Source organism: Micropterus dolomieu, linkage group LG23 (assembly GCF_021292245.1).
Source record: "Micropterus dolomieu isolate WLL.071019.BEF.003 ecotype Adirondacks linkage group LG23, ASM2129224v1, whole genome shotgun sequence".
Taxonomy (NCBI): domain Eukaryota; kingdom Metazoa; phylum Chordata; class Actinopteri; order Centrarchiformes; family Centrarchidae; genus Micropterus; species Micropterus dolomieu.
The window spans coordinates 13,421,141-13,445,080 of record NC_060172.1 but is presented as its reverse complement, the minus strand read 5'-3'; the positions used below and the strand labels follow the sequence as shown (position 1 = coordinate 13,445,080).

The 23,940-nt window shown below is 39.8% G+C and overlaps 2 protein-coding genes across 17 annotated transcripts in view; one reads left to right on the top strand and one right to left on the bottom strand.

Annotated features, from left to right (window-relative positions):
- tcf7 (transcription factor 7) overlaps positions 1-16,195 on the top strand; it is a 74,957-nt gene extending 58,762 nt beyond the window's left edge. For 3 of the 16 annotated variants that reach the window (XM_046040594.1, XM_046040595.1, XM_046040602.1), the window contains 8 exons: positions 1,940-2,029; positions 3,946-4,065; positions 4,978-5,140; positions 5,833-5,940; positions 7,069-7,116; positions 9,395-9,443; positions 10,576-10,648; positions 13,654-16,195. In XM_046040594.1, coding sequence (XP_045896550.1) covers positions 1,940-2,029; positions 3,946-4,065; positions 4,978-5,140; positions 5,833-5,940; positions 7,069-7,116; positions 9,395-9,443; positions 10,576-10,648; positions 13,654-14,044 — 1,042 coding nt within the window. In that variant the 3' untranslated portion in view covers positions 14,045-16,195. Of the gene's footprint in view, positions 1-1,939; positions 2,030-3,945; positions 4,066-4,977; positions 5,141-5,832; positions 5,941-7,068; positions 7,117-9,394; positions 9,444-10,575; positions 10,649-13,629 lie in introns of all 16 variants that reach the window. The other 13 variants (XM_046040596.1, XM_046040604.1, XM_046040599.1 and 10 more) reach the window with 13 other exon arrangements.
- Positions 16,196-16,351: 156 nt separating this feature from the next.
- Positions 16,352-21,955, bottom strand: skp1 (S-phase kinase-associated protein 1). Its single transcript, XM_046040731.1, has 6 exons — positions 21,797-21,955; positions 20,966-21,065; positions 20,739-20,812; positions 19,628-19,771; positions 17,266-17,406; positions 16,352-17,058 (listed from the first exon to the last, which is right to left on the bottom strand). Exons 2-6 carry the CDS (start codon positions 21,060-21,062, stop codon positions 17,023-17,025), a joined length of 492 nt encoding a protein of 163 aa, XP_045896687.1. The 5' UTR covers positions 21,063-21,065; positions 21,797-21,955; the 3' UTR covers positions 16,352-17,022.
- Positions 21,956-23,940: the final 1,985 nt, after the last annotated feature.

The following is a 23,940-nucleotide window of genomic DNA, read 5'->3' as shown; positions in this document are numbered from 1 at the left end:
CCAATCACAGTGGAAGGTCGATGTGAATGGCGGATTGTTGCTTTTGGAAAGTTAGAGAAATTGTAGGACACAGCCCTCCTAGCTCAGGTGTCCTAGAGGTTTGGGTATCAAAACCTATGTGACCGTCTAACCAGCAGTTCTGGTGGAGTATACGGCCGCTTTAAGTGACTTTAAATAATTAAAGTTGGCAATTAGAAAAAATATCGATAGAAAAAAAGATATCACATCACCATACAAATTTATTGCAGAAATATCTTATTTGCATATATATCTGACCTCCATCATTGCGCAGCTGAAATTGCAACTATCTGGAAGGTTGAAGATTAGGTGTACCTAGAATGTCCAGTAACAAAATACCTGGAGAGAAGAAGAGCAGTCAGATGTATTTTTAAGGCCTTTAGTATCAGAACAAACAGTTGGGAACAAAGCATGAAAGATTTTCCCCTTAACATCATTAGCTGACATTTTCAAACTCAGTTCCTTTGACTGAACCTATCAGTTTGCAGGGTTGTAATTACTTTGTTGTCACTTGTACTCAAAGCGTAACCAAGAAAATTCTCAAGTCACTGACCAGCACAATAGAGCAGGTGGCCTGGTTTTTCATTTCATTCCCAGCATACCTCTGTCCAGCCATGCCTTTCACATGGGAGGCATTTTACTGAGTGTGGCATCACCGTCACTTAGGAGCTGCCGCCTGCAAGGATCTTGATGTATCTGTATGATGGTGTATTTGAGGGCTAGTTTTTTCTTTTTCTTTTTTGGCTATGTACCAAAAATAAATCAACATTGACTGATGGATTGATTAATTTATTTATGGATTCTGAGACCTGGTAGTGCTCAGCTTCCCGGCGAGATAAAAAGCAGGCCGGCCGTTTAGTTTGAACTGCCTTTATCTGAACAACACTTGACTCGTGTTGTAGTGTGACCTCAGTTTAAAACAGGATTACAGCCTGAATGGTCCTCCAGGAGCAGAGCCCAGTGATCTCTGGATCTCTTCCGAGCTGGAAGGCCTCTGCTGCTGGGCTTCACTGTATGCGTAGCGCTGCCTCCTGGGGCTAAAGATTGGATTCAGTGGAGTTGAAGAGGAAAAGATGAGACGTGGAAGTGTGTGTGACGATAATGATGATTGTCAAAGTGGTTCAAATGCTGGATGTGGATTGGAGTGCGTGTGTCTGCATACGTTGAAACACGAGGATGAGTCAGTTGAAGGTGGTTGTATTGTAAATGTGGTTTTATACATATCAAAGGCTCTTGCTTACATCCCACCCCCACCCTCGACCTCCCATGGTGTGTGACTGTGTGTGTTTCTACTCCCGGTAAGCCAAGTATTGACACACAGCTGTCAACAGTGCTGATCCCGTGTCTCCACGGGGGATCACCGTGCATCGCAGCATTACAAGAGCTTCTCCAACAGATTCGTCTATAGCTGTGAAGTGTCTAAAGAAAATCAAGTATTAAATCCACGAGATTTTTGAAATGTGCTGGTGCTGATGTAAAAGATAAATACACTCATAGAATAAAACACACTTAAACATACTCCTATATTTCTGCATATGCATAAAAAAGACTACAGAAGAGGTGAGAAGCTAAGGAAAAACAAATAATTGAATGAATAATGGGGGACAGAACATAAATGAAAAGAAATAAGAAAGAATTGTAAAGACAATTAACCATTATTTTTTTAATTCCAGCTATCTAACAATCAACATTAGAGCAAGATGTTTTCAATGAAATGAATTTAGTTCTGTGTCACAGTAGAGTGATTTTAGAGTGTTTAGACAGACCACATTTAATGATGAAATTTCATTTAAATTAAGATTCTAGTAGAATTAAATTGACCTGAAGGGCTAAACGTCCCCCCAGCGGTCAACAACATTTTACCTGTAAAGCTAAAAGGCACCAACTGTTGCCGTCTCTCCCCTCTGCTGTGCTGTGGCAGGCAGAGCCAGCCAGTCTATCCTGCCCTGTCTCCCTGTGGATTCAGGCAGCCCTACTCCTCCAACCTCTCCAGCGCCTCCTCCTACTCCAGGTACCGTAGCTGGCTGGTCGGACCAAGCCGGACTGAGCCAAGAAAGTAAAAGCAAAAACAACAAGCAAACGCTCTGCATCATCGACTTCTGTTTATAGCACATTCAAAATGCCTGAGCAGGAGCTGAGCAGGAGCTGTGCATTCACCGTGGCAGACTCACGTTCAGCCTCTGTGTCAGCTTTCATTGGGCAGCTGCTGTAAAAGGTCCTATTGGAACCAGTGTGCTATAAACAGGACGAGTTCAATGTTTCGCCAACACAAGCTGAGCCGAGGCAAACTGAGCCAAGCCAAGCTAGTTGCTGCTGCAGAATACAAAAGGCTGACATGCATACACGCACAGAAACACACACTCTTCTCCACCTTGAGCACCATCAGGACATGAACTGCTTTTTCCTTGCTATCGCTTTTTATTATTTGTATGTGTTCCTGATCCATGACACTTATTAATAAAACAATTTGTTTAAAAAGCAGCAGAGCAGGCATTTTTGTTTTTCATGGAGACACAGGAACACTAAAAACTGACTTCGCTGTGAGTTTGAGAGAGCTACAGCATTTTCATATTGTTCACCCAGGTGGGTTTTTTTTGTCTGTGTGTGTGTGTGTGTGTTTGCTTGAGCTGTGACTCTAATTTGACACATTTGATGCTTTTAAAGATGTAAGTCTATGCTTGCAACAGACACATACTTTCTCGCTGCAGCGCTTTGCCAGTTACTGAGGTTTTCTGCCGGGTCTCAGTCACACAGCATAGGTCAACCAACCTTTGTTATAGTTTATATTTAGACCTGTGTCTTCACCTAAATTTAAAAGCCAGTATACATTCAAGAAGCCAAAATGAGAAAATGGTCAGTTAATGCAAGCCAAAACTTAGTTGTAGACCTCTTTAATCTATTTTTCTTGTGATTATAAATCACATTATCTGGATCTTTTCTATCACACCCTTTAACATGATGCTCATGTATCCTCTATATTAACTATTCCCGAGCAGTAAGCATTACCTAGTCTTTATTTATCCATGTTGTTTATTATGTATTTCTGTTGCTAGTGCCTAAATTTGTCAAGTGCAGGAAACATGTATGAGCTACAGGTTTAAACAAACATTCTGAATATTTTTTGAGTTAATATTTGACCCATACACTCACTCAGCTGCCATGAGCTGCCAGCAGCTGATACTTATTGCTGCTTCACTGTGAGTCAGACTCTATTTTGTCCCTTTTGTCTCCACAGTCTGTAAAGATGCTGAAATAACCTGTTTTTTTAGCCATAAAACATGTGTTCATTTATCTGAAAAACTTAGTAAATGAATAAATTTCCTGTCTTTTAGACTTCAGTTGATATATTTGGATCAAATAGTGGATGTTAAAATTAATTTTAGACAATTAAGATAAAAGTGCACTGACTGAATTCAGAACCTTCTGGTCTACAAACCTCTCACTCAGTAATGCTAGGACGCCATCTAGTGGTGACAAATGCTCACAGCTTCAATAACACAAAGAACAGAATCACACATTTGTGTGCTGTGCTGTATCAACATTACCACCAGCTATCAGGTGTATATTTTTTTACTTTTTAAAGAGCTACCTATCTGTTCACACAGGCAGGAAGTTTAATTTCCAACCGTTGTGGACACTTGGGAGAACCTACAGATTTGTTCTTCGGGTTGACCCCAGTGAGGGAAAACGTTCACACATGTTCACTTTCCGCACTTAAATTATCAACCTACAGGCTCTTCATGCTTTCAAGCCCATTGCTTACCAAAACTCCCGCTTTTGCTTTAATGCTCACCATCCCCTCTGCCCCTGACTCAACACATTTCTCTGAACTGACTAAAGTATTTCTGTTGCTCTCTGTCTCTTGTCTATCTGTCTTCCTCCACACTTCTCTCCTCCCCCTCCTTCTTTTTGTTCCATCTCCACCAGGTTCCCTCACTCTCTGATGTTGGGCCCATCAGGCATGCATCCTACAGGGATCCCCCACCCGGCCATAGTGCCCCCATCAGGCAAACAAGATCACGACCAGTATGACAGGGGCATGTACGTGTAAGTATTGTCTGCACCTTACGCCACGCTCATATTTCTGTTCAGTGTTTCCATTCTCTGTCACACTTTCACATCAGCCTTTTGTGTATTTTTATACTGTTTCATACTCGGTTCTTGAGTACTCAAATATTTGTCTGATATTTTAATTCTTGACTGAGAGAGGTAAAGGCAAAGATGTCCGTTGTACATTAGGACATTTAAAGAAATGAGTATGTTGTAAAAAATAAAAAATAAAAAATAGGAAAGCTTATCATATCAGCAGTGGTGTACATTGACTGTTTGAATTTTAATTAACCCAAACACCCAGTTTTCCTCTTTTATTTTCCCTTAACGTATACATTTGAAATTTTGGGAAATATGTATATTTGCTGTCTTGCTGAGAGTTAGACACAATTAGATTAGCTTAAAACAAAGACTGGAAATGGGGAAACTGCTAGCCTGGCTCTATCCATTGGTTACAAAATGTGCCTACCAGCTCACTAATGAGCACATTGTATTTAGTTATAGTGTTATAGAGGGTTATGTGCTGGACTTTTCTTTGGCCTGGTGCTGCTTCCTGGAGACTTGACAGACTGTAGAGTAAAAAGCCTCCCTATGTTGGGAAACCCCCCGCTGACATCCCTGGTCCAAATACTTAGGCAGGGGAATCAAACAAATGCAATATAACATGTTAATTGGTGAGCTGTAGAGGTGCTGGTAAGACATTTTTTTATTTTCAAACAGAGCCAGGCTAGCTGTTCTCCTGTTTCCAGTGTTTATGCTAAGCCAAGCTTCTCCTGGTTCTATCTAACATACATACATGACTGTGCTATCAATCGTCTCCAATGATCCTCTGTAAGAAAGTGAATGTGTATATCCCAAAATGTCAAGCTTTTGCTTTAAATTTGTGTATGTCTGTTTTGCCCCCCCCAGGAAGCCACATGTCGAGGCCAAGCGGGAGAAGGAGCCCAAGAAACCGGTCATCAAGAAACCCCTGAACGCCTTCATGCTCTACATGAAGGAGATGAGGGCGAAGGTCATCGCCGAGTGCACATTAAAGGAGAGTGCCGCCATCAACCAGATTCTGGGACGAAGGGTGAGGATCCACACACATTCACACGGCCAAACACACACACAGCTCAACGGAGACTAATCCTGTTTCCAGGTCAGTCTGTAATTTCACACATGAGGAACATGAGAGGACTATGGTAACGTGAACTCTGTTCCCCTCACATACTGATACTACTGACTTCGTAACAACACACTGCTGACTGGTAGTACTGGGATCCTGAAGAACAATAAGACAGTGGAGTATTTTATACCATCTGCACAGTTCAGATGCAGATCATACCTTATCATACACTTCAGCTGGCAGACAAAGCTCTTCTCCCAGTTGTCACAGGTCCTTACTCTAGATTTGCAACAAAGGGTGCATTTGCTGATAATGTGTAAAAGTACACATTTTGGTTTTCACCTTTTTTCTGTTCCTTTCTGTCCTCTCTAATGTCTCCAGAAAAAAAAGCCTTGTTTTTAGTGTGGTAAACATTTTATTTTGATGTTAAAGGATGGCAAATAACTTCCAGCCATCCATCCATCCATTGTCAACCGCTTATCCTGCGTACAGGGTCACAGGGGGCAAATAACTTATGTGTGATAATTAGATCAAAATACTAACAGTTGCTCTCCTTATTTGTGTGTGTGCATGTGTGTGTGTGTGTGTGTGTGTGTGTGTGTGTGTGTGTGTGTGTGCGTGTGTGCGTGTATGTTTGTTTGGTTGTTTGTTTCCAGTGGCATGCACTGACCCGGGAGGAACAGGCCAAGTACTACGAGTTGGCCAGGAAAGAGAGACAACTCCACATGCAGCTCTACCCGACCTGGTCTGCCAGGGATAACTACGTGAGTACACTCTTCATCTCTTCTCCTCTTTTCTAATCTTCCTCCATACTGATTGAAAAAAGAACTACTTTTCTGAGCTGATTTTAATAGCTGATTTGAAAAACGTAACCAGGGGGATGTAAAAGTTTTAAGTCGAGGAAGCGCTCTCATTTTATTATGGAAAACTGTGGAAAAGTCATGATTTTTATGCCGGGGTTGTAGTGGGAATCCTCTCTGGAGTGAAGAAGTCATTTGGTTGCTTTGATTACAATATTGAGCTTGTTGCAACTAGAAATGTTATAACTTGAATGATAACTTTGTATAGTGTAATGGGTATATGTTATTACATTACTTAACAGTTATTACTTACTACAAAGGTGTGCTTTTGTAATTATTACATCAATGAAAAGAAACTAGATTATAAACATGATCAATTATTCTTAGAAGGTTTAATTTCATTGTTGACCCATGCCAAGGGAAATATTTAAAGGTAGGGTACTATACTTAAAGAACATAATTTCCCATTTAGACCGATTCACCACAGTTAAACAGTATACATTCCTTTGTGGTGAAATGGAGGGAAAAATGGAAAAACTAATACTTTGAGAAAATGAGAACTATTTATACTTTGATAAGTTATTATATTATGCAGTATTTATTATATATTATAGACACGCCTCATCAAATGCTGAGTTTGACATTAAGCAGTTCCTGGCAGCATTTGAGAAAAGTATAAAATGTTGAAACCTGTGAAGAGTAAACCAGAAACCGGTCCAACCACTTGACTTCTTTTCTGTTTGGTTTGATTCCCTGTAAATAAAGCCAAGATGAAACAAAAATCAATTCACTAAACCAGAACTTGTTGAACTGGGTTTGATAATATTTGTTGTTTTCACCTCAGAGCTAAAACTTACTTCCCTTACTGGCTACTGTCTCAACAGCCTGCATGATTATTGTCTCTCATACCTGTCAGTCTAAAGTCATAAAACATAACATTTATGGCATGGAATTATTAAATAGGCCTCCCAGAATACAAAAGGAAGTCAAACCTGTGTGGTGCATGTGTTTTAGTCTTGATGTTTTGGGGATGTGCTGTATCTGGGCTGCTGTGTGCCTCTGACTTGTCAGTTTGCTGTTGAACTCTTGCAGGAGGCGGGCCTTAGCGGGGTCGCAGGGGAAAAGAGTAAAGCTGATTGGGTAGGGACACGTCTTATGGTGGATTTATGCCTCTGTGGTGGGAAAAAATGACTATGTGAAGAGCTGCATGAAAGGGGTTGTGGGTATTCCTGTGCAAAGTTTGCATGCACCTTCCCAAAATCTTAATGACTCACACACATCAGCCTCACAAACAACACGCAAGTAACAGCAGCGGCAAAAGCAGATCTGATTGGTCAGTTATGAATACCTTTTCACCAAGTCTTGCACGTTGCCATGGTTATCACTACTAGTCAGTTAAACTGTAAAACACTGAGTCACACAGAGGTATAAATCAACCCGTTTTGCTCAACTAACAGAGCAGGGGCGCATGGCTGGCCTCGCTGCCTTAGTTATATATTTATTTGTTATTTTGGGGGGCATCCCTTTAAAATTCAGCACCTTTGTTATTAGTATAGCAAAACAATAATGACACATGTTATGGTTAAACAGAAACATAACCTTTTAACACGGCACTTCGTGGTGATTTTTACATTTAGTAGTCATTTGTTTTTCTAACAATTCTAGGCTTTAGAAAATCCTGTAATGTATGAATGTTTCTACCAGAAATCGATGAGGAAAATGTGTCAGGTGAATTAAAGGCTTTGGTTGTAACAGAGGCTGCTTTTCAGTCACTTTAGATACCTGTCAGAGTGGTAACCTGTTTATGCTTTTCTCTGCTCTACTGTCTTGTTTCTCTTTACCTGACTGAGCTGAACTCCGTAGATGGGCAGGCATGACATGCGGAGTTATGCTGACACTTTGCTTGTGCTGTGGTTTATAACACGTTTGTGACATCTGAAAGAGCGATTCATGTCACTAACGTGAACACTGATTCCGTTCTAATGTCATTTTTCATTTGGTTTTTATTTCATTTTAAAGGCTGTAGCTGACGGAGCTGCACGAGACGTTGCCAGTTTATTGAACCGATATTTCAAATTAAAAGTCCTACCCCCACACGTAGAGGGTTAATTTCTAAGCACAATGTTCAAAAACATCCTGAACATCCATGATGAGCATTTTCTAAGCAACTCAGCAAGGCACATTGGACACTGTTTGATAAGTGCGTATAAACAAATGGTGGATTTCTGACAGATATCAGTATTTAACTATAGGGGCATTGGACTTCATGCTGTATGTCAAACATTTTCCCAACAATTTTGAATGACAGGAATGCATTACACTTTGACTATTAAAATTAAGTGTGTGATCATTCTGCAAAAGTTCTGCATTTCATTACAACTCCATGAGTGAAATGAAACCAAAAACAAATGATTTATGCAAAATATTCCTCTTAGGCACAGGGCAACAGAGTCCAACAGGCTCGGATGTGTAGAAAAGATCACCTTGTGTAATGACAACATTTATACAAGCATGCAGGGCTTCTTGGCTGTGTTTAAAATATTGTCTGCTGCATTTAAATAAACCCCCTTAATCCCCCATCTCGACCCCACACTCTTTCTGTGGTTAAAAAAAACAGTCACTGGACCTACTCACAAAACAGGAAGCGAAGTTCCATATATCGCCCCCGCAGCTGTGGAGGGTTTCTCCTCCGAGTCCTAAATAAACCTACATGTAGTATATGGACACACGTACGCCCACAGACACAAAGCTTCAGTTGCAAGAAGAGTTGTTGTTGTAACCACATAGACAATGCTGACAGCGAGCCGAGGAGGGCAGACATCGAAGCGTAGGCGGTAGATCTCTCTCTACCCACATCCTTCATATCACCAAAATATGAGGCCTCACTTCACCATCACCAGATCTGTGTGAACAACTCTGATGTTTACCTCAACAGTCACATACTACAGTCTAGATAATGAAATATTAACCATCGATAACATTTTGACGACACATCTGGTTTTGCATGAATTGAGTTCACAATGACATTAGTAATGGAACATATTTTCTTGTTTGTCTTTATCTGTCTTGCTTTTTCCTTGCTTTTGTAGAGCATTTAAGATGGTTGCCTGACCTGGTTGCTGCTTTCAACTTTGCATTTGTTTTCATTTAAAATGGATTGACATTTCACATAAGAATCCTCCATTTTGCATATGGTGCAGATTTCTGTTGATAAAAGATTACAGTCTGAGACTACATTTCATCATGTACATGCACTGTGAACATCACTCTCAAAGGGGGATTGCACCCAAGGGTAGTAAACAAACATATTAAGCTAACTGGGAAAGCAAAGAGGAATCCAAAAATTCTTTATGGAGGCATTGCCAGACTAAGGAAACAGCTAATTGGGCTGATATTTTGTTTTTTCTTTCTCCCACAGGGCAAGAAAAAGAGGAGAAAAAGGGAGAAGCTTCAGGACTCCAATACAGGTAAACATCTAAATGACTTGCCTTTGTCTTGTCAGACAGATTTCATGATACCTTGTTTCAGTATAAGAAAAGAAATGGCCAGTGTCGACTCTACAGTATTTGAGAGAATTCAGTTGAGCTTGAATTTGCGTTGGCGCTCTGTAGCACATCTTGATGTCTTTGAGGCAGGATGTGTCTCTAACGTCAAACCACCCACCCACTCTGCTTTCCACGTAACCTGAATTATAAACATTGTGTACAAAACTTTTATGTCCTGATCTTTGCTGTTCACATTTAACATGTCAGACATCATGGCATTTTCCTTCACCAAAATTGAATGCAATCATCTCTTATCTTCACCAATTCAAACACACGAACACAAAAGTTCTCCACGTGTCCTTAGTGGATCACTTACTGTACATGAGTGCTCATGCTACCACTATAGTAGTAAAGATATTATTAGCAGGTAGCGTCAAAAGTAAGAAAGTAACAACTTAGCAGGTCCAAAGCTAAATGATTCAAATGTCCTGCAGGCAATTCTGCTATTTCAGGTAAGAGATTCTTATAAAATATGGATGATACTTGATGTAAGAAGTCAGCTGGTAGCCACTAATGAATAAAGTGCCTCTCCTGAACTAAAGCTAAAAATCTATTGATTTCAATATTTTCCAATATCAGGCCCAACTTCAGCCTCAAACAGAGAATAAAGTGTATTTCTGGATTTCAAGAGTCTCGATCTCCTGAGATAAATCAGTATATGACTACGTCTTTGCCAGAAAGTGAAAACCTTTTAAAATCCTGCACTAACAAGAGTGTCACAGCACGGCTGCCCTCTCTGAGTCTATCTGTATGTCTCTGTATGTCTTAACAGCCTATTTTCAGGATGTCTGACTTGGTTATTCTGGTGGTTTAATGTTTTGCTGTGCTATAACCGGCTACTAACAGTTTGACTTGATGGCTCTCTCTGAACGGACAGCCCTGTTGGTGCCTTTTCCTGCCCTGATAAGCTCTTGTGTCTCCTCGTTCCTTTTGTTTATTTCTCTTCTCTCCTTTCCGTCTTCATCTCTGCTCTCTAACCTTCCTCTTCTCCTGTCCCTCTGTTTTTGCCTTTCCTCCTCCTCCTTGTTTTGTGCATGCTGTGCATTGTGCTCAGACCCGGGCTCTCCTAAGAAATGCCGGGCTCGCTTCGGCCTCAACCAACAAACGGACTGGTGCGGTCCTTGCAGGTGTGTAACAAACATCCACCCCGACCCTCACCTTAGCACCTCATTGCTGTTGTCATCTCTCCTGCTATTTAACCATCAGTGCATTGCTTCTACATTTCTTAAAGGCGGAGCTGCTCTGGAGGTAGTAATAATCTTCTGAATTTGATCAAGTTCTCAATGCGTTATAATTTTAGTTATTTACCCTTTTGCCTTTTTATTGGTCTTACACAAGCACTGAATGAAGTTACCAAGCTCCACCCACTGACAATTAACCAATGAGATTATAGCCGTTTTAAGACGAGCTCTGCCTCCAAATAATGTTTGAAAACTGAGCTTTAGCGCTGCATGCTGTCTGTCACTAACTTGCTGCTCTGCAAATTGAAGCATTGGTCATAAATATGTAGTTATACAGTAATAAAATTAATGCAATATAGACAATATGACAGATTAGAATATATTTCCACTGTTGAAAAAAGCAAAACCTTTTTTAAAGCTACACCTGCAGCATAATAACCCTAACCCTTCTCTGCTGATTTTGAGTGGAATATCACTTAAACCTGTAACATCAGACTCCAAATTAGAAAAGGTTTACTGTCAGGATTTCTCTTCCAGGATCAGTAATCATGTCAGGTGGTTTGGGTTCTGCACTGCTGTTATGCAGGTCCTGTAAAGTTAATGTTTAAGGGGAATAGCGGAGAGTGTTTGCCGAGTGGTTAGCTGGTACTCTAAACAGAAACATACCTACATGTCATTCAAATATTTCTCTGCTTCCTCGCAAATCTTGTTTTAACCTTTTTATTACAGAATTAGAATCAATACTGCACAAAAATTAGTCCTTTTATTTTGTTCCTGGCAACTCACATGTTCTGACGGATTTATGAATTCACTTGAGTCTATGCCGTAAAATGCCCAAAAGTCAGAGATCCCTACAGGGAAAAGCGTCCAACTTGTTATTGCAACTTGTAAATTCAAATTCAGTTCTGCTGGGACTACACAATATGAAGACAATAATGGAAAGTACAGTGTGTGAAGTGTCCCTTATATAAATATCAGCAATAACAACCAATTTGCAACATCTACATTGTAAAAGGTCAAACTTAAAATCATAAAATGTTTCAACTCTTTAGTTTAAGTTATTGTAGCTAAAGCCTTATTCTAATTCAGCAGCAACGGTTGAATTCATTAGACCGTGCTAGTATTGCATGCTTTCTCTGTAATAAAGCAGAAACATGCAAATAGTACAATATAAATCACGAGAAACAGTCCTGGGAGGCTGTCACCGCCTCAGACTGCTCTGTTCTAGTCGTAGCAGGATTATTGTAAACGATAGCCGACAGCTTCACTGCAGGAGTCAGGAATCTGTGTGGTTCTGCAGAAAAAGCTTCTACCACCGCAGCATTGTAGCAACCCCGTCGTCTTCCCCACCATCACGTCATGGAAATCTAAATGTGTGTGTGTGTGTTTCGGTTTGAGAGAACAAAGGGGGGTGAATGTGGTTAGAGCAAATCCTTATCACCACAGCTCAACACACACACTCCCTGCAGCTTTGCATTTTGACGGTGTTCTCATGCCCATCTGCTTTCAACTTTCTCCATTCATGCGATGTGGTAACAGGCGCCTTTTGATGGTGAACTCTGACATTTAGAAATCACTTTCTATTGCACTCTTCCTCCTGCTCTCCCTCTCTCTCTCTCTCTCTCTAAATATGGCCTAGCGCCTTTCCTTGCGGTTAAACATGGTGACTCATATCATATTCTGGTAATGATCATGGGATCCTGTTAACTGCTTTGATGCTGCAGTCAGTGGTACACAAGTCTGCTTTTATGTATCACACCTCACAAAGCACTGCACATCAATGCTGTTTGCATAATGTCTGGAGCAGACCAGGAGAAGAGTGTACCTAGGGTGGACAAAAAAACTGAAACACCTGACTGTATTATGCAATAAATACTATTTTTGTGATGTTTGTTTTTATGTTAAGGACACCGTCAACACCACAAGCCCAAGAGTTTTGTTCAACACATAGCACAAAAAAATATTTTAAATATTAATTTGATTAGGATTTCCTTCTGTCAAATAATAAATGATTTATCTGTATACACTGACATTTGCATTACCCAGCACAAATAGCCTACAAAATCCTTTCTTTTTGTGGAATACCACAGAATTTTGAAGACTGGAAGCAGGGAGTACACGTGACAACACATTTTAAAGCTCAGTAGTTAACATGTTATATCATTTGTTCAATGTAGTGGGAAGTACAAACCACAATTTAGGGTTTTAGGAGGAGTTAGGTAGTGTAACTTTATATTATCCATCCGTCTAGCACTTCTGTGCAGAAATCTGGTTGCCTGGTCACAACAAAACTCAAGAAAGTCACAGTGTTTAACACAGTGTGTAACTTGCTCCGGCACATTACTCCCCCTAAAGCCAAAAATTGTTACTTTTACATTTCTGTTTGTGTACTTTTCAAACTAACGAGACACAACACATTAACCTGTGAGTTTTAGAGGCGCTGATAGGTATATTTTAAACTTTGGACAGAGCCAGGTGAGCTGTTTCTCCCTGCTGTGCTAAGTTAAGCTAAGCACCACAGGCTTTAGTTCCATAATCTGTACAGACATGAGGATATTGATTTTCTCATCTAATTCTCTGGGGCGGGGGGGGGGAGTAGGCATATTTCACAAAATGTTGAAATAAAAAGCAATCTTTAATATTTTACATTAGCGTGACACCAATATTACAAAAATGTTTTGTTACTTTTTCCTTCTAAAAGTCCAGTAATTTGATACAATAACAATATTTTCAAAAACTAGGTTTGAAATGGGTTTGCAGTGTTTCGGACATTAACGTTTCATATACAGATGTACATAGACTGACACTGATCAATTTCAGTTGTTCATCATGACCATGTTCAGTATGACTGTCTCCCTGTTCATCGGTGTGAGTGATGCATCTTCACTGAAGCCTGCTGACATTTACCATCCACACTTTATTCACAGATAACTCTCTCTGACTGTCCCTAGGAGGAAAAAGAAGTGCATTCGCTACCTTCAAGGAGGAGGCTGCCCCAGCCCAACTTCTTCAGATCTAAGTGCTATAGACTCTCCCCCCTCCCCTTCCCCCGCCCGCCACCGTCTGTACCAGCACCAGCATCCCCCTTCCCCGGGCTGCTCCCCACCGCCCACCTCCCCATCAACACGTCTCCCCTTGTCTCCGCCAACACACACACGCTCACACACACGCCCACCCCTGCAGCAGTCTGCTGGCAAGCGCAGCGACCTCCGTCAGCCCGCAACCAAACACACCCACTCACACCTGGAACTGTCCAGCAAGCAGATGCACAGCTCAACGACAGCGCTGTCAGCCGCCAAGGCTGCGGGACTTTCTCTCAAAGTGCTAACAGAGACTCTGTGATCACTCCGGGCTGCTCACGTCCGTGAGCCCGTTTCACCTCAGCTATCTTCAGAGTCATGAAGATCATGTTCCTCACCTGCCACCATTTCACATTTATCTATAGCCTGTGGTTGTTTTGTTTGATTTTAAAGTAATAGAAGTGACTGAGGGAAGCTAGGTGATGAAGGGGGACACATCCGTCACTCCCTGGTACCAGCATCCGCCCCACTAAATTATAGCAGAGTAAGATAATAGTTGTGTCTCAGTTCAGAGGCTGGATCCTCTAAATTCTGTTATTAGACAGAATCAGTCATTATTGAGGCCCAATTCTTTTGGAAATCTCCTTCAAATGTTCAATTCTTTAATCAAGCATCCAGGCAATCCTTGTCAACCTGGAAATATCACCTAACCATGTGTGGTTCAGGTTGTCACCAATCATTGGTAAAATGTTACCCACCTAGACATGTTAATAAGGTTAGTATTTACCATTAACCTAGTCATACTGTAAATTTGGTGATTCTTAACATGGGCCAGTTTGGTGTTTTGAAAGTATAAGATCAACTTCCTGGTCGTGAACCTTGAAATAGTTTTACAAGTTAGCAAGGAACACTTCATTGTGAAGCAAAACTGTCATTTGGAAGGTAAGTGGACCACAAGACAAAAGCTTAAGGATCCACTTTTTGAGCCACATCCGTGGGAGGATCCAGCCTCTGAATTGGTGATTGAAACCCCGCCAGTCACCAGGACTTCCAGTTGTAAAGAGGCAAAAGTAATCTTTGTTTAAGTTGTTTTTTCGGCTCTATCTGCTGCAGCTAACCTCAACCTAAAGCCATTCGTTTTGCCTTCAGGACAGCTCTGCCTCTTGAGAACTAATCCTACAAATTAATCTCCTCAGCCCCTTGATGCTCGTTTTTAAAGCTGACCCTGTGCTTTTGACCTCCATGACAATCACAATTAAACAAGCCACATCAACACAGACCTAAAAGTTAGGCACAGGTAAGAGCTAATCTGGCATCAAGGTGAGAGCGTAGTTGCACAAGACTCTTCTTCAGGGCGTACATTGTTGTTACATATCGACTTTCCTTCACATTTAGGGATTTACATATCACCATCACAGCTATCACTCCGATCAACTTGACCACCACTATCAGTCAGACCAAACCAGAGGGGAGCAGAAACCAGCAATCAGCCAGCCTGACCAGCAGAACCTCAGCTCTAAAGAGGGACTGATTCATTATCGTTAGCTGCCATATTGCAAACAGTTCGACTTCCGTTTCATTCCATTTGCAAACAATTTATACTACTTGTGCAGCCCCTTTCACAAAGAAAACATGTTCAGCAGGTAAAAGTCCCACAATTATACATGACTGATTATCCCCAACTTCAAGTTACATTATTTCTTTTAGGCACTTTCAGGCTGTCAGTCTCGCTATATCAACAGTTACATTTTTGTTCCGTGTTCTCCTAATTTGTGGTATTTTTGTTTGACTCTTAAAGGATTTTTAAGGTCAGATGCTCTGCTTGTGGGGAAGCCCTCAGAGAAAGACAAGAGGGTTTTGTTTGTTTTTAAGTCTCTTGGCGGTTTTCCTTTGACTGAACATTTTGCAGCTACGTAAACTTATCTGAGACCAAATGGGTACTATTATATTGCATTGTGTTGTAAAGTTTTATAAATGTTGGAATTCCCTATTATAATTAAACTTTTATATGTTTTTATGTAAAAAAAAAAAAAAAAAAAAAAAAACATTTCTTTTAGTTTGTACCATTTCTTAAAGCAATACATTTTTTGTCTTGTGGAGAATTTTACTTTTCATTTGGTCAAGTGTTACTGCAGCAGCATTCAAATGATATCTTGTGTTCTCAATCTGTGCATGTTCCAACTTAAATGTAACAAAAATAAGATTTTGATTAAAAAAAAAAAAAAAAGGATTAATTTACTGTTCTGCTTGCAGCTTCAAACTCAGCTTCCAACAATGTGGACAAAGTGTAGGCTGAGCCTCTGTACAGCAAAACTGTTTTCCTCCAGCAGAGAGAGCTCTTGTGCTAGAAATAGCTTTTATTATTTTGAGGACGTCAGTGGCAACACCTTGAAGATGTCGTTTGTATTTTTTACGCCTCAAAACGCCTGATGTATTCCTTGTTTTTGTTTGATGTATTAAAGTGTTTCCAATATCTTGTCCACTGTCTACTGTAGATAAGATACTAGCACATATCAGGAACGATTTCAGTGAGACAAATTACTTTTAAAAAAAAAAATCTAAAAACAAATTGTCCTAAAGGTCATGAGCTTCAGCGCATGGTACCTTCAAAACAAAAATGACAAACAAGAACCTTTTTAAACGTTTTATTTACTCCTTCAATATATTTGATCATCCCAAAAGCCAGCATCAGTTTATCTGAGAAAGGTTTCCAATTCAATACAACATGAATTAGGAATGAGTAACCCAATGCTGTGATAACACAAGTACTTCGAGTCCAAAAGGACATTACGCAAAACATCTTTCGACCTCAAACTTCACTTTTCCTTTAACAGCCATCCTCTCTGATCACGGTTTCACATAACAGATGCATTTACAGAGGGAAAAAGTAAAATATTCACACTTTCATTTCCATTGTCAAAAAAGCCATTTTATTCAATTAACCCTAAAAGAAAAAAACATGTCCAAGTAAAAAAGACAACCATAGCGACTGACAATAGGAAAAATATGGAAAGACTTCTAATCTTTAAGGGTACAAAGCATGAAACCAGGATTATTTTATGTAAATACACGTGTGCGGAAACAGAATAGCTTTTTTTAATTTAAATTAATGACAACACACAGGCAAGTTAAAATGGTCATGCTACTGGTATGCAGAAATTGATGGAAGGGGAGGAGGGGGTGAGTATGTGGCTCTAAATACACTAAATGTAAATATTGACAAGTATGAACAACGCCAGTGCAACCAGTTAGCAGGGACAATTCCTTTTCAGTGTGGTAGTGTTGGCAGGGTCTTCCCCTTTACTTCTCTTCACACCACTGGTTCTCTTTACGTACCTGTGGAGAGGAGGGACAAACTGGGTAAGTTTCCAAGAATAAGTGGACGGTAGGTGAACTGTCAAAAGCTGCGATCCCTTATACAGAATCAAAAGGTGTATTTGTGTAATTATATTGAGCATCAGTCCAAACTGATCAATTAATTTCCCGTTACTTATATAAGACCTTTGTGTTTTCTGACAGACAGGTGATGGATGGAACAATTACCTGGGCTTCCTCCTCCTCTGTGAAATCATTTTTGATGTTGAAAGTCTTCCTGATCTCCTCCGGGGTTTTGCCTTTGATCATGTTGGCCACCGTTTTGCAGGTGACATCTAACAGGCCTTTGATGTCCAAATAGTTGGCAGCCTAAAAAATAAAAAAAGCACAACAGTGACATGAAGAGGAGGTGGCAGTGAGACTACAAGAACTGACTGACACATTCAAGGAAAATATCAACACTTGCAGGCAGATTAACAGCCAGCCAAGGGCGTTTTGAGACTACATTGCATGAAGTTACTGGTGATTTTCACTACTATAGTTTTCCCGACTGCTAATGCTGAATGCAACTACAAGCGTGTTACCTGGCCTTCAGACAAAAAACAGCAAGGAGCTGCACTGGTGTGGCCGTCACGTTTCAAGTACCAGTGCAACAAATTAATAACACTCCAAATACAGCTGGCGTTAACATGCAATGTGTATCCCATCTAGATAAGGAGGGCCATTAATGCAAGCAGAACGCATCGTGATCCGACTGCAATCAGATCAGTCAGACCACATGTGGAGGGTGTGATTGGATCTCAGCCAGGTGTAAATTCTCAAGAACAAAAATCCATCCAGCACATTAAAGGTCACTTATCTCCAGCTCTTGCTGCTAACTTAAGTAAGCTACAAGCAGTAGCACAAGTTAGCAAGACCCTCACAAAAAGTTATTTAAGAAAGACACTGTCCACGGCATTGCTTTCCACGACGTAGGCTGCACCAGGTTTGTTGACTGCCAGGTTCCCCAAGACAACTAGAATGCGCATTATATCAGGTGAGAATTCAAAAGGCCTGTGGATCAGATGTCATTATCCAGATACAGATCACATAACTACCAAGTGTAAATGGGGCTTAATATGCAGGAAGACCGATTTGAGTAATAGATCCACAAATTTCAAGGCTTATCAGATGCCAAAACACAGCACAGCAGTTTCTATTACTAAGAGGCAGGATTTAACAACTCCGGAAAGTTGCAATGACGACAATCATTTTTTTCTTTTGAGCATCAAAGTAATCTACTAGGAACGGGTGTTTGCATGAGTTAGAAAATTAAACCTGGTTCAACTTTTTTTGCCAGACACCACCCACATTTGTTTTTTCACCAGCGCAGTCGTTCCATTGAAATGAGAAGAGGTTGCTTAAGTTTTCCAACTTATCTGTTTCATCAAGGCCTTCAGGAATTACAATGACCACAATTCATTACAAAACATCTGTGCTGCTTTGAAAATCAGATCGACTGATTTGTAAAAGATAGACGGTTATACTTCTGATGTCCAAGTCCTCACTCAAATTTAAAATAGAAACGAGATTTGAAGCTTCTGTATATTTAAGTGTCTAACAGTAGAGTTTGCGGTATTAACCAATTATGTGACCATAAACATGCTTTCGACAAACATGGTTATTAATAGTGTGCCATTGATTTCAATCATGTCTCCAAGTCCTGCTTCTGAGTAAGGCTACAGTTCAAAGCCATCAGGTTACACGCAAGACTAAGATCACTTAACATCAACTCCACTCCTGCTGTGGTCCAGTTAACTCACATCCCGTAATCCCACTGAACCGTACATACACCATTTGGTGGTCATTGACAAAGTCTTGTATTAATTTTCATATAGCACGGAAGCCCTCATTGAGCTACTTCACCCCCGCCTCTTCAGCATCCTCTAGCTTAGTGCATGTAAACACATTCAAAACAACCGGTGGGGGGTTAATCAACGCAAGTGATGGACACTACTGACTTATGTTTCACTTCCTGGAAGCCCAAAGCTTGTCCAGCACCCATTTCCAAATCACTGCTTAGGTTACCTTTCATGTGCCCTGCCTGGTTTAGTCACATGCCGCAGAGAGAAAATCCACAGGGAGTGTTTCTGACATGTGGTTTTTCACCTTACAACAGCCAAGCAACTTTTGTACCTCGATTAATGAAGAATGAAACAGATGACTGGAAAGGAGTGTCAACAGAAATACACACAAAAACAACAAATACAAACCTACAGGTAGGGGAGAAAACAAGGCCAGAAAGCAAAGGAGTGTTGAAGTTAATGTCTTCAGAAATCAATTTGAAGAGTACCATAACATGGGAGGCATCTGCATGTAGGTTTTATGAGGACAAAATCTATTAATAAATGAACATTGTACATCGACTCACCTTTCATCTAAGAAAAGAAAGCTGGACCATCGACCATGCTGTTTTACGGTTATGTTTTTGGTTAGAGTTAGAGTTCAGGGATGGGGTTTGGCATGCAATGGTTATAGTTACAGTTAGTGTCAACCACTAAGGAATGGATGTAGGTCAATGTGATGTAATTATAATGTAAACTGTATTTACCAGAATGAGTTCAAACAAGGTGCCTTGGTCCACTTTGAGGAACTCCTGGTCCCATACCGGAATGTCATCTGTCCTCTTCTCTTTGTTCTCATCATCCTCAGGAGGAGGGGGGTCATCTTTGTGATGAGTGCACCACTGAATCACCTGAGGGATACACACGCACAAAATTTTAACCAAAAGTTAACACATTACAGTGGTCATGACCAGTAAAATATATACTGTATGGCATCCATCAGCACCTCATTTCAAACTGGAGCACACACACATTCATTGCCCTTTGTCTAGAACTATGTGCCTAGTTTTTCCTTTCTTATATTGCAAACTCTAGTTATTAGAAATGTGTTTATGAAAATATAATTACTAAGCATGGGTTCCAGTTCGCCAACTGAGGTATGAGTAAAATAATATTAAAGACCCTCTTGTTTAAAAGAACTGCACAAGAGGCAAGAAGAAACAGGCTTTTACAGCCTTCAGCTTTACTGGCAAGAACAGGCAAAAGGGAACAAATAGCTTGACAGATGAGCAGTGATTAGATCATCATCTTAACAGAACGTGAAGACAAACTCCATATACACTCAAGGCCTTTGCATCCTGTCTGTCATCCTCCTCCTCACGATCCGCCTGAATATTACTATCTGACCAGTTGAAAGTAGGCGGAGTTATGAAATGATACTTTTGACATATGTGAAAAAAAAATCACAGAAAACATAACCTGTACCAAAAAAGATGGGCGAAGGTTTGTAAATGTGATTAACACAACTTGAGATTGAATTTAATTTTAAACATGACAATTTCAGGCAAAAAATGCTAACTGCAAGGTCCTTTTTTATTTGTCCACCTAGCAAAAACAGAGGAACTTTACAACAGAACTTCACAAAACATCAACAAAACCCTTTTCTTTTTATTTTCAACTAACAAACCGACTGGATACTGATCATCAGTGAGTGCATATGCACAGTTCAAAACATGTTTCCCTGTACAATGCCTGGTGTGTGTGTGAGAAATGTCTGAAATGAATTGTCCTTATGTACTTTATATATAGCGTTGGCAATATTGTTGCTGTACATTCATGCCATTAAAGCTAATTTGAATTTGTCTGCGAGTTCTGTACCTTCTTGAGAATGGCAGCATTCACATTAGGAAGAGGAACTGGGTCATCATCTCCTTCATCATCCATACCCAAATCTGTCAAAGAATCAATTAGATAAATTGGTATTTATCCAAATTAAAATATATTCCCTAAATTAGTACAGAGGAGGAAACACAATATAGGTCGGGCCACGAGGTCACACAATCGACTCAGACGTTTGCAGATGATTTTAAAAAAAAAAGCTATACCTTCTAACATGGTCTTGATAGTGACTGACTGTTTGGCTATCTCAACATCCACCTCGAAGATTTCCCCATCAGAGCTCTGTAGTTTTATTGTGGGCATTATCTGTAAAGAAGTAGAAAGAGAATGTGTATTATTAAACACATTTTTAAAAGGTGCAGTTAGCTACATTAACATTTGTACAAAAGGCGAATATCCCACAAAGTAAACTCACAATAAGTAACTGCTAACGCTGCAGCTAGCTAAGCTACTATTGACGTGAACGATTGTCAGTTCTCCCGCTAACGGTATAGTAACGTTACACAGCATTAATAGTTAACTAGTTATAGCAGTAACGATAAACCCGGTACATATGTACACATTTTAATGTTGTGCGTGCGTTGTAACTAGCAAAATAAACGCAATGGACAAGTGGTAACCGTTAAAGCGCTAACATTACCTCCAAGCTAACCAACGATACATTTAGCTAGCCACCTGTTAACACAAGCTCAACGACGGTAACGCTAATCAATTAGCTAGCTTGCTATTGGGTTCCTTTGACAACTGACAAAAGGGACGCTCATTCATGCATAAAACACAAGGTTAGCATGTTAAAAGGCTAGCTACAATGCATACAATCCTCTAATGTCTGTTAAGCTAACCAGATTGCTAGCATTACCATGCACAATGCTAGCATCTTAGCTAAACAGTCTACGCTAGCGCCTTGCGATGTCAGTGAGGCCTCTTAGCTACCACGTCTAAGCTATTCAAACAAAGATGTAAACACAATGTAAAAAAAAAACAACTCAATTTCCAAAGGTGATAAAAATGTTTTTAAGCGTTGTGAAGATACGTACCGTAAATGTTTTTACACGGTTCCAGAGGTGAAATTCCTCTGTAGTCAACAGCAGGGCCTGGCAGACGCTGAAGCACCGATAGCGGTCGGAAGTCTCTGGATCAACCTGGTAAGCGTGCCTGCCGCCCCGAGGCTGACGACCGTTTTGTCAGATGCGTGAGGGAAAAGAGGGGCGGCCGCATGAAGGCTGCTTTTCCTGTTTATCTAACTCTGTTTTAATTTTCTGTACATCAACATCTGACACACTTAATTATTAAAAGATGTTTGCCATTTTAACTGTTTTAGATGGCATTGTGGTTATTCAATAAAAAAAATACATGCATGCAATGTGCTTATCCACCACATCCAGTATACCTATATATTAATGGGGATGAATATGCGTTTAGATATATATATGTTTTTAATTTTTTTAATAGTGATTAATTAATTGTATAACATGAATTGTTCTTATTTGTAGCTTTGGCAATATTGTTGTCTTACATTCATGCCAATAAAGCTAGATTGAATTTAATTGAATTGTATAGATAGATAGAAACATACATAAACGGCAGCTGTACAGTGTCTTTTTTATGTTGTTCAGAGTGATTACTGCAGATGGAATGAAAGATTTCTTGTAAATGTGTTTTCCTGGACAGTAGAACTTTATATCCTCTGCCTGAGGGTAATAACTGGAAAGAGTGGTGGAGGGGGTGAGAGGGGTCCTCTGTGATCAGGGTGGCTTTCCTGATCACACAACAATTGTACAGTTCAGATACAGCCACATTGGTTCATTTTAATTTGAATAATTCTATAGCTACGTGCATTATAAAAATGCACATGTATAAATTATGATGACTTGCTATCTGTACTCAAGGCAGAATATATTGATCTGTTTTTAAAAATCCAGACTGGGCTATATCATTCCTATATCATCATTATTTCATTTCCTGAATGCAAAATGTCATGCATGTAGGCCTACATACAAATGTGAAGGATCTGATGTGATCTCCTTTGGTTAATTTAAACACAGGATTAAAGACTTGGAACTAGATGCTATTAATTGTTGTTACTGCTTTTAAAATAACAAAATCATTTAAACCTATGAACTAAATGTACTTTTAAGTGGTCTTAATGTTATACTGTTTATTTTTGTATCTTAAGAGTCTTTGTTGAATGTCCTTTGGTTGTTGTGGGTGTGTCTGGTGTGCTCTGTATATATGCTGCAGTTTTGGCCAGGTCTTTCTTGAAAAAGAGGTTTTAATCTCTAAATTTTAAGTCTAAATGCACAATGTGCCATCATACTATTACTGAACTGTATCCTTCAATCTAGGAAAAACTGGATTTTGTGTCAAGTTACCCTAAACTACCATGGAGTGGCGTTTCCTCCTTTATCGCAGATACTTTTGAGCTGTTTCTATGGTGCGTTCAAGTGCTCCTCAAAAGCTTTCATTCCCTAGTTCTGAGTGCATAAATGCCACTTAATCTATTTCTAACTGTTGCATTACTCCTTTTTTTCTTTTAAATATACTAAATGTTAAAAGTGGGTTTTATTGTGTTATTTTGTTTTCAACATCAAGCAGCAAGCATCACTTTAGCTGCAGTGGGAAACGACAGACAACATGCACATTTGGAATCATATTTGTGTATGACAACATTAAATAGCCCCGCGACCCGATCCCAGATAAGCGGATGAAGATGGATGGATGGATGGAACATTAAATAGGAAAATACATTATCTGGGCTTAAACAAAATGCCAATCATATCAATTCTACAGTAAGTTGTCATACAGTTCTCGTGTTTTTGGGTCATTCATTTGCGTTTTACTTATAATTGCAGTACTTATGATACAATTAAAAGCAATTGTTGCAAGGTAAACATAATCATATAGTCTAGCCTTCTAATAATTACACTTAACCGTAAAAGGGATCAAAAATACTGTTAATTTGGTGTCAATGCTTATTATTGTGTTCACGCTGACAATACTTATTTACTGGCAAGATGCTGCTAATGTTGGCATTAGTGTGAGCAGACAAAAATGTCTGCTTTTCTTGATAAGTTTACAAGGTACATTTCTTTGACACAGGTTGTAGCGAAATAGTGTTTGTAACTCCCTTTTGCAGACAATATACAGTAATATAAAAGCAATTATAAAATGGTAAACAGAA

Coding starts and splice junctions, on each gene's coding strand:
- skp1 (XM_046040731.1), bottom strand. CDS start 21,062: ATGCCCACAATAAAACTACAGAGCTCTGATGGGGAAATCTTCGAGGTG. Junction 20,813..20,965: donor TATCAAGACCATGTTAGAAG/GTATAGCTTTTT, acceptor ATTCTTTGACAG/ATTTGGGTATGGATGATGAA. Junction 19,772..20,738: donor ATGCTGCCATTCTCAAGAAG/GTACAGAACTCG, acceptor TGTATCCCTCAG/GTGATTCAGTGGTGCACTCA.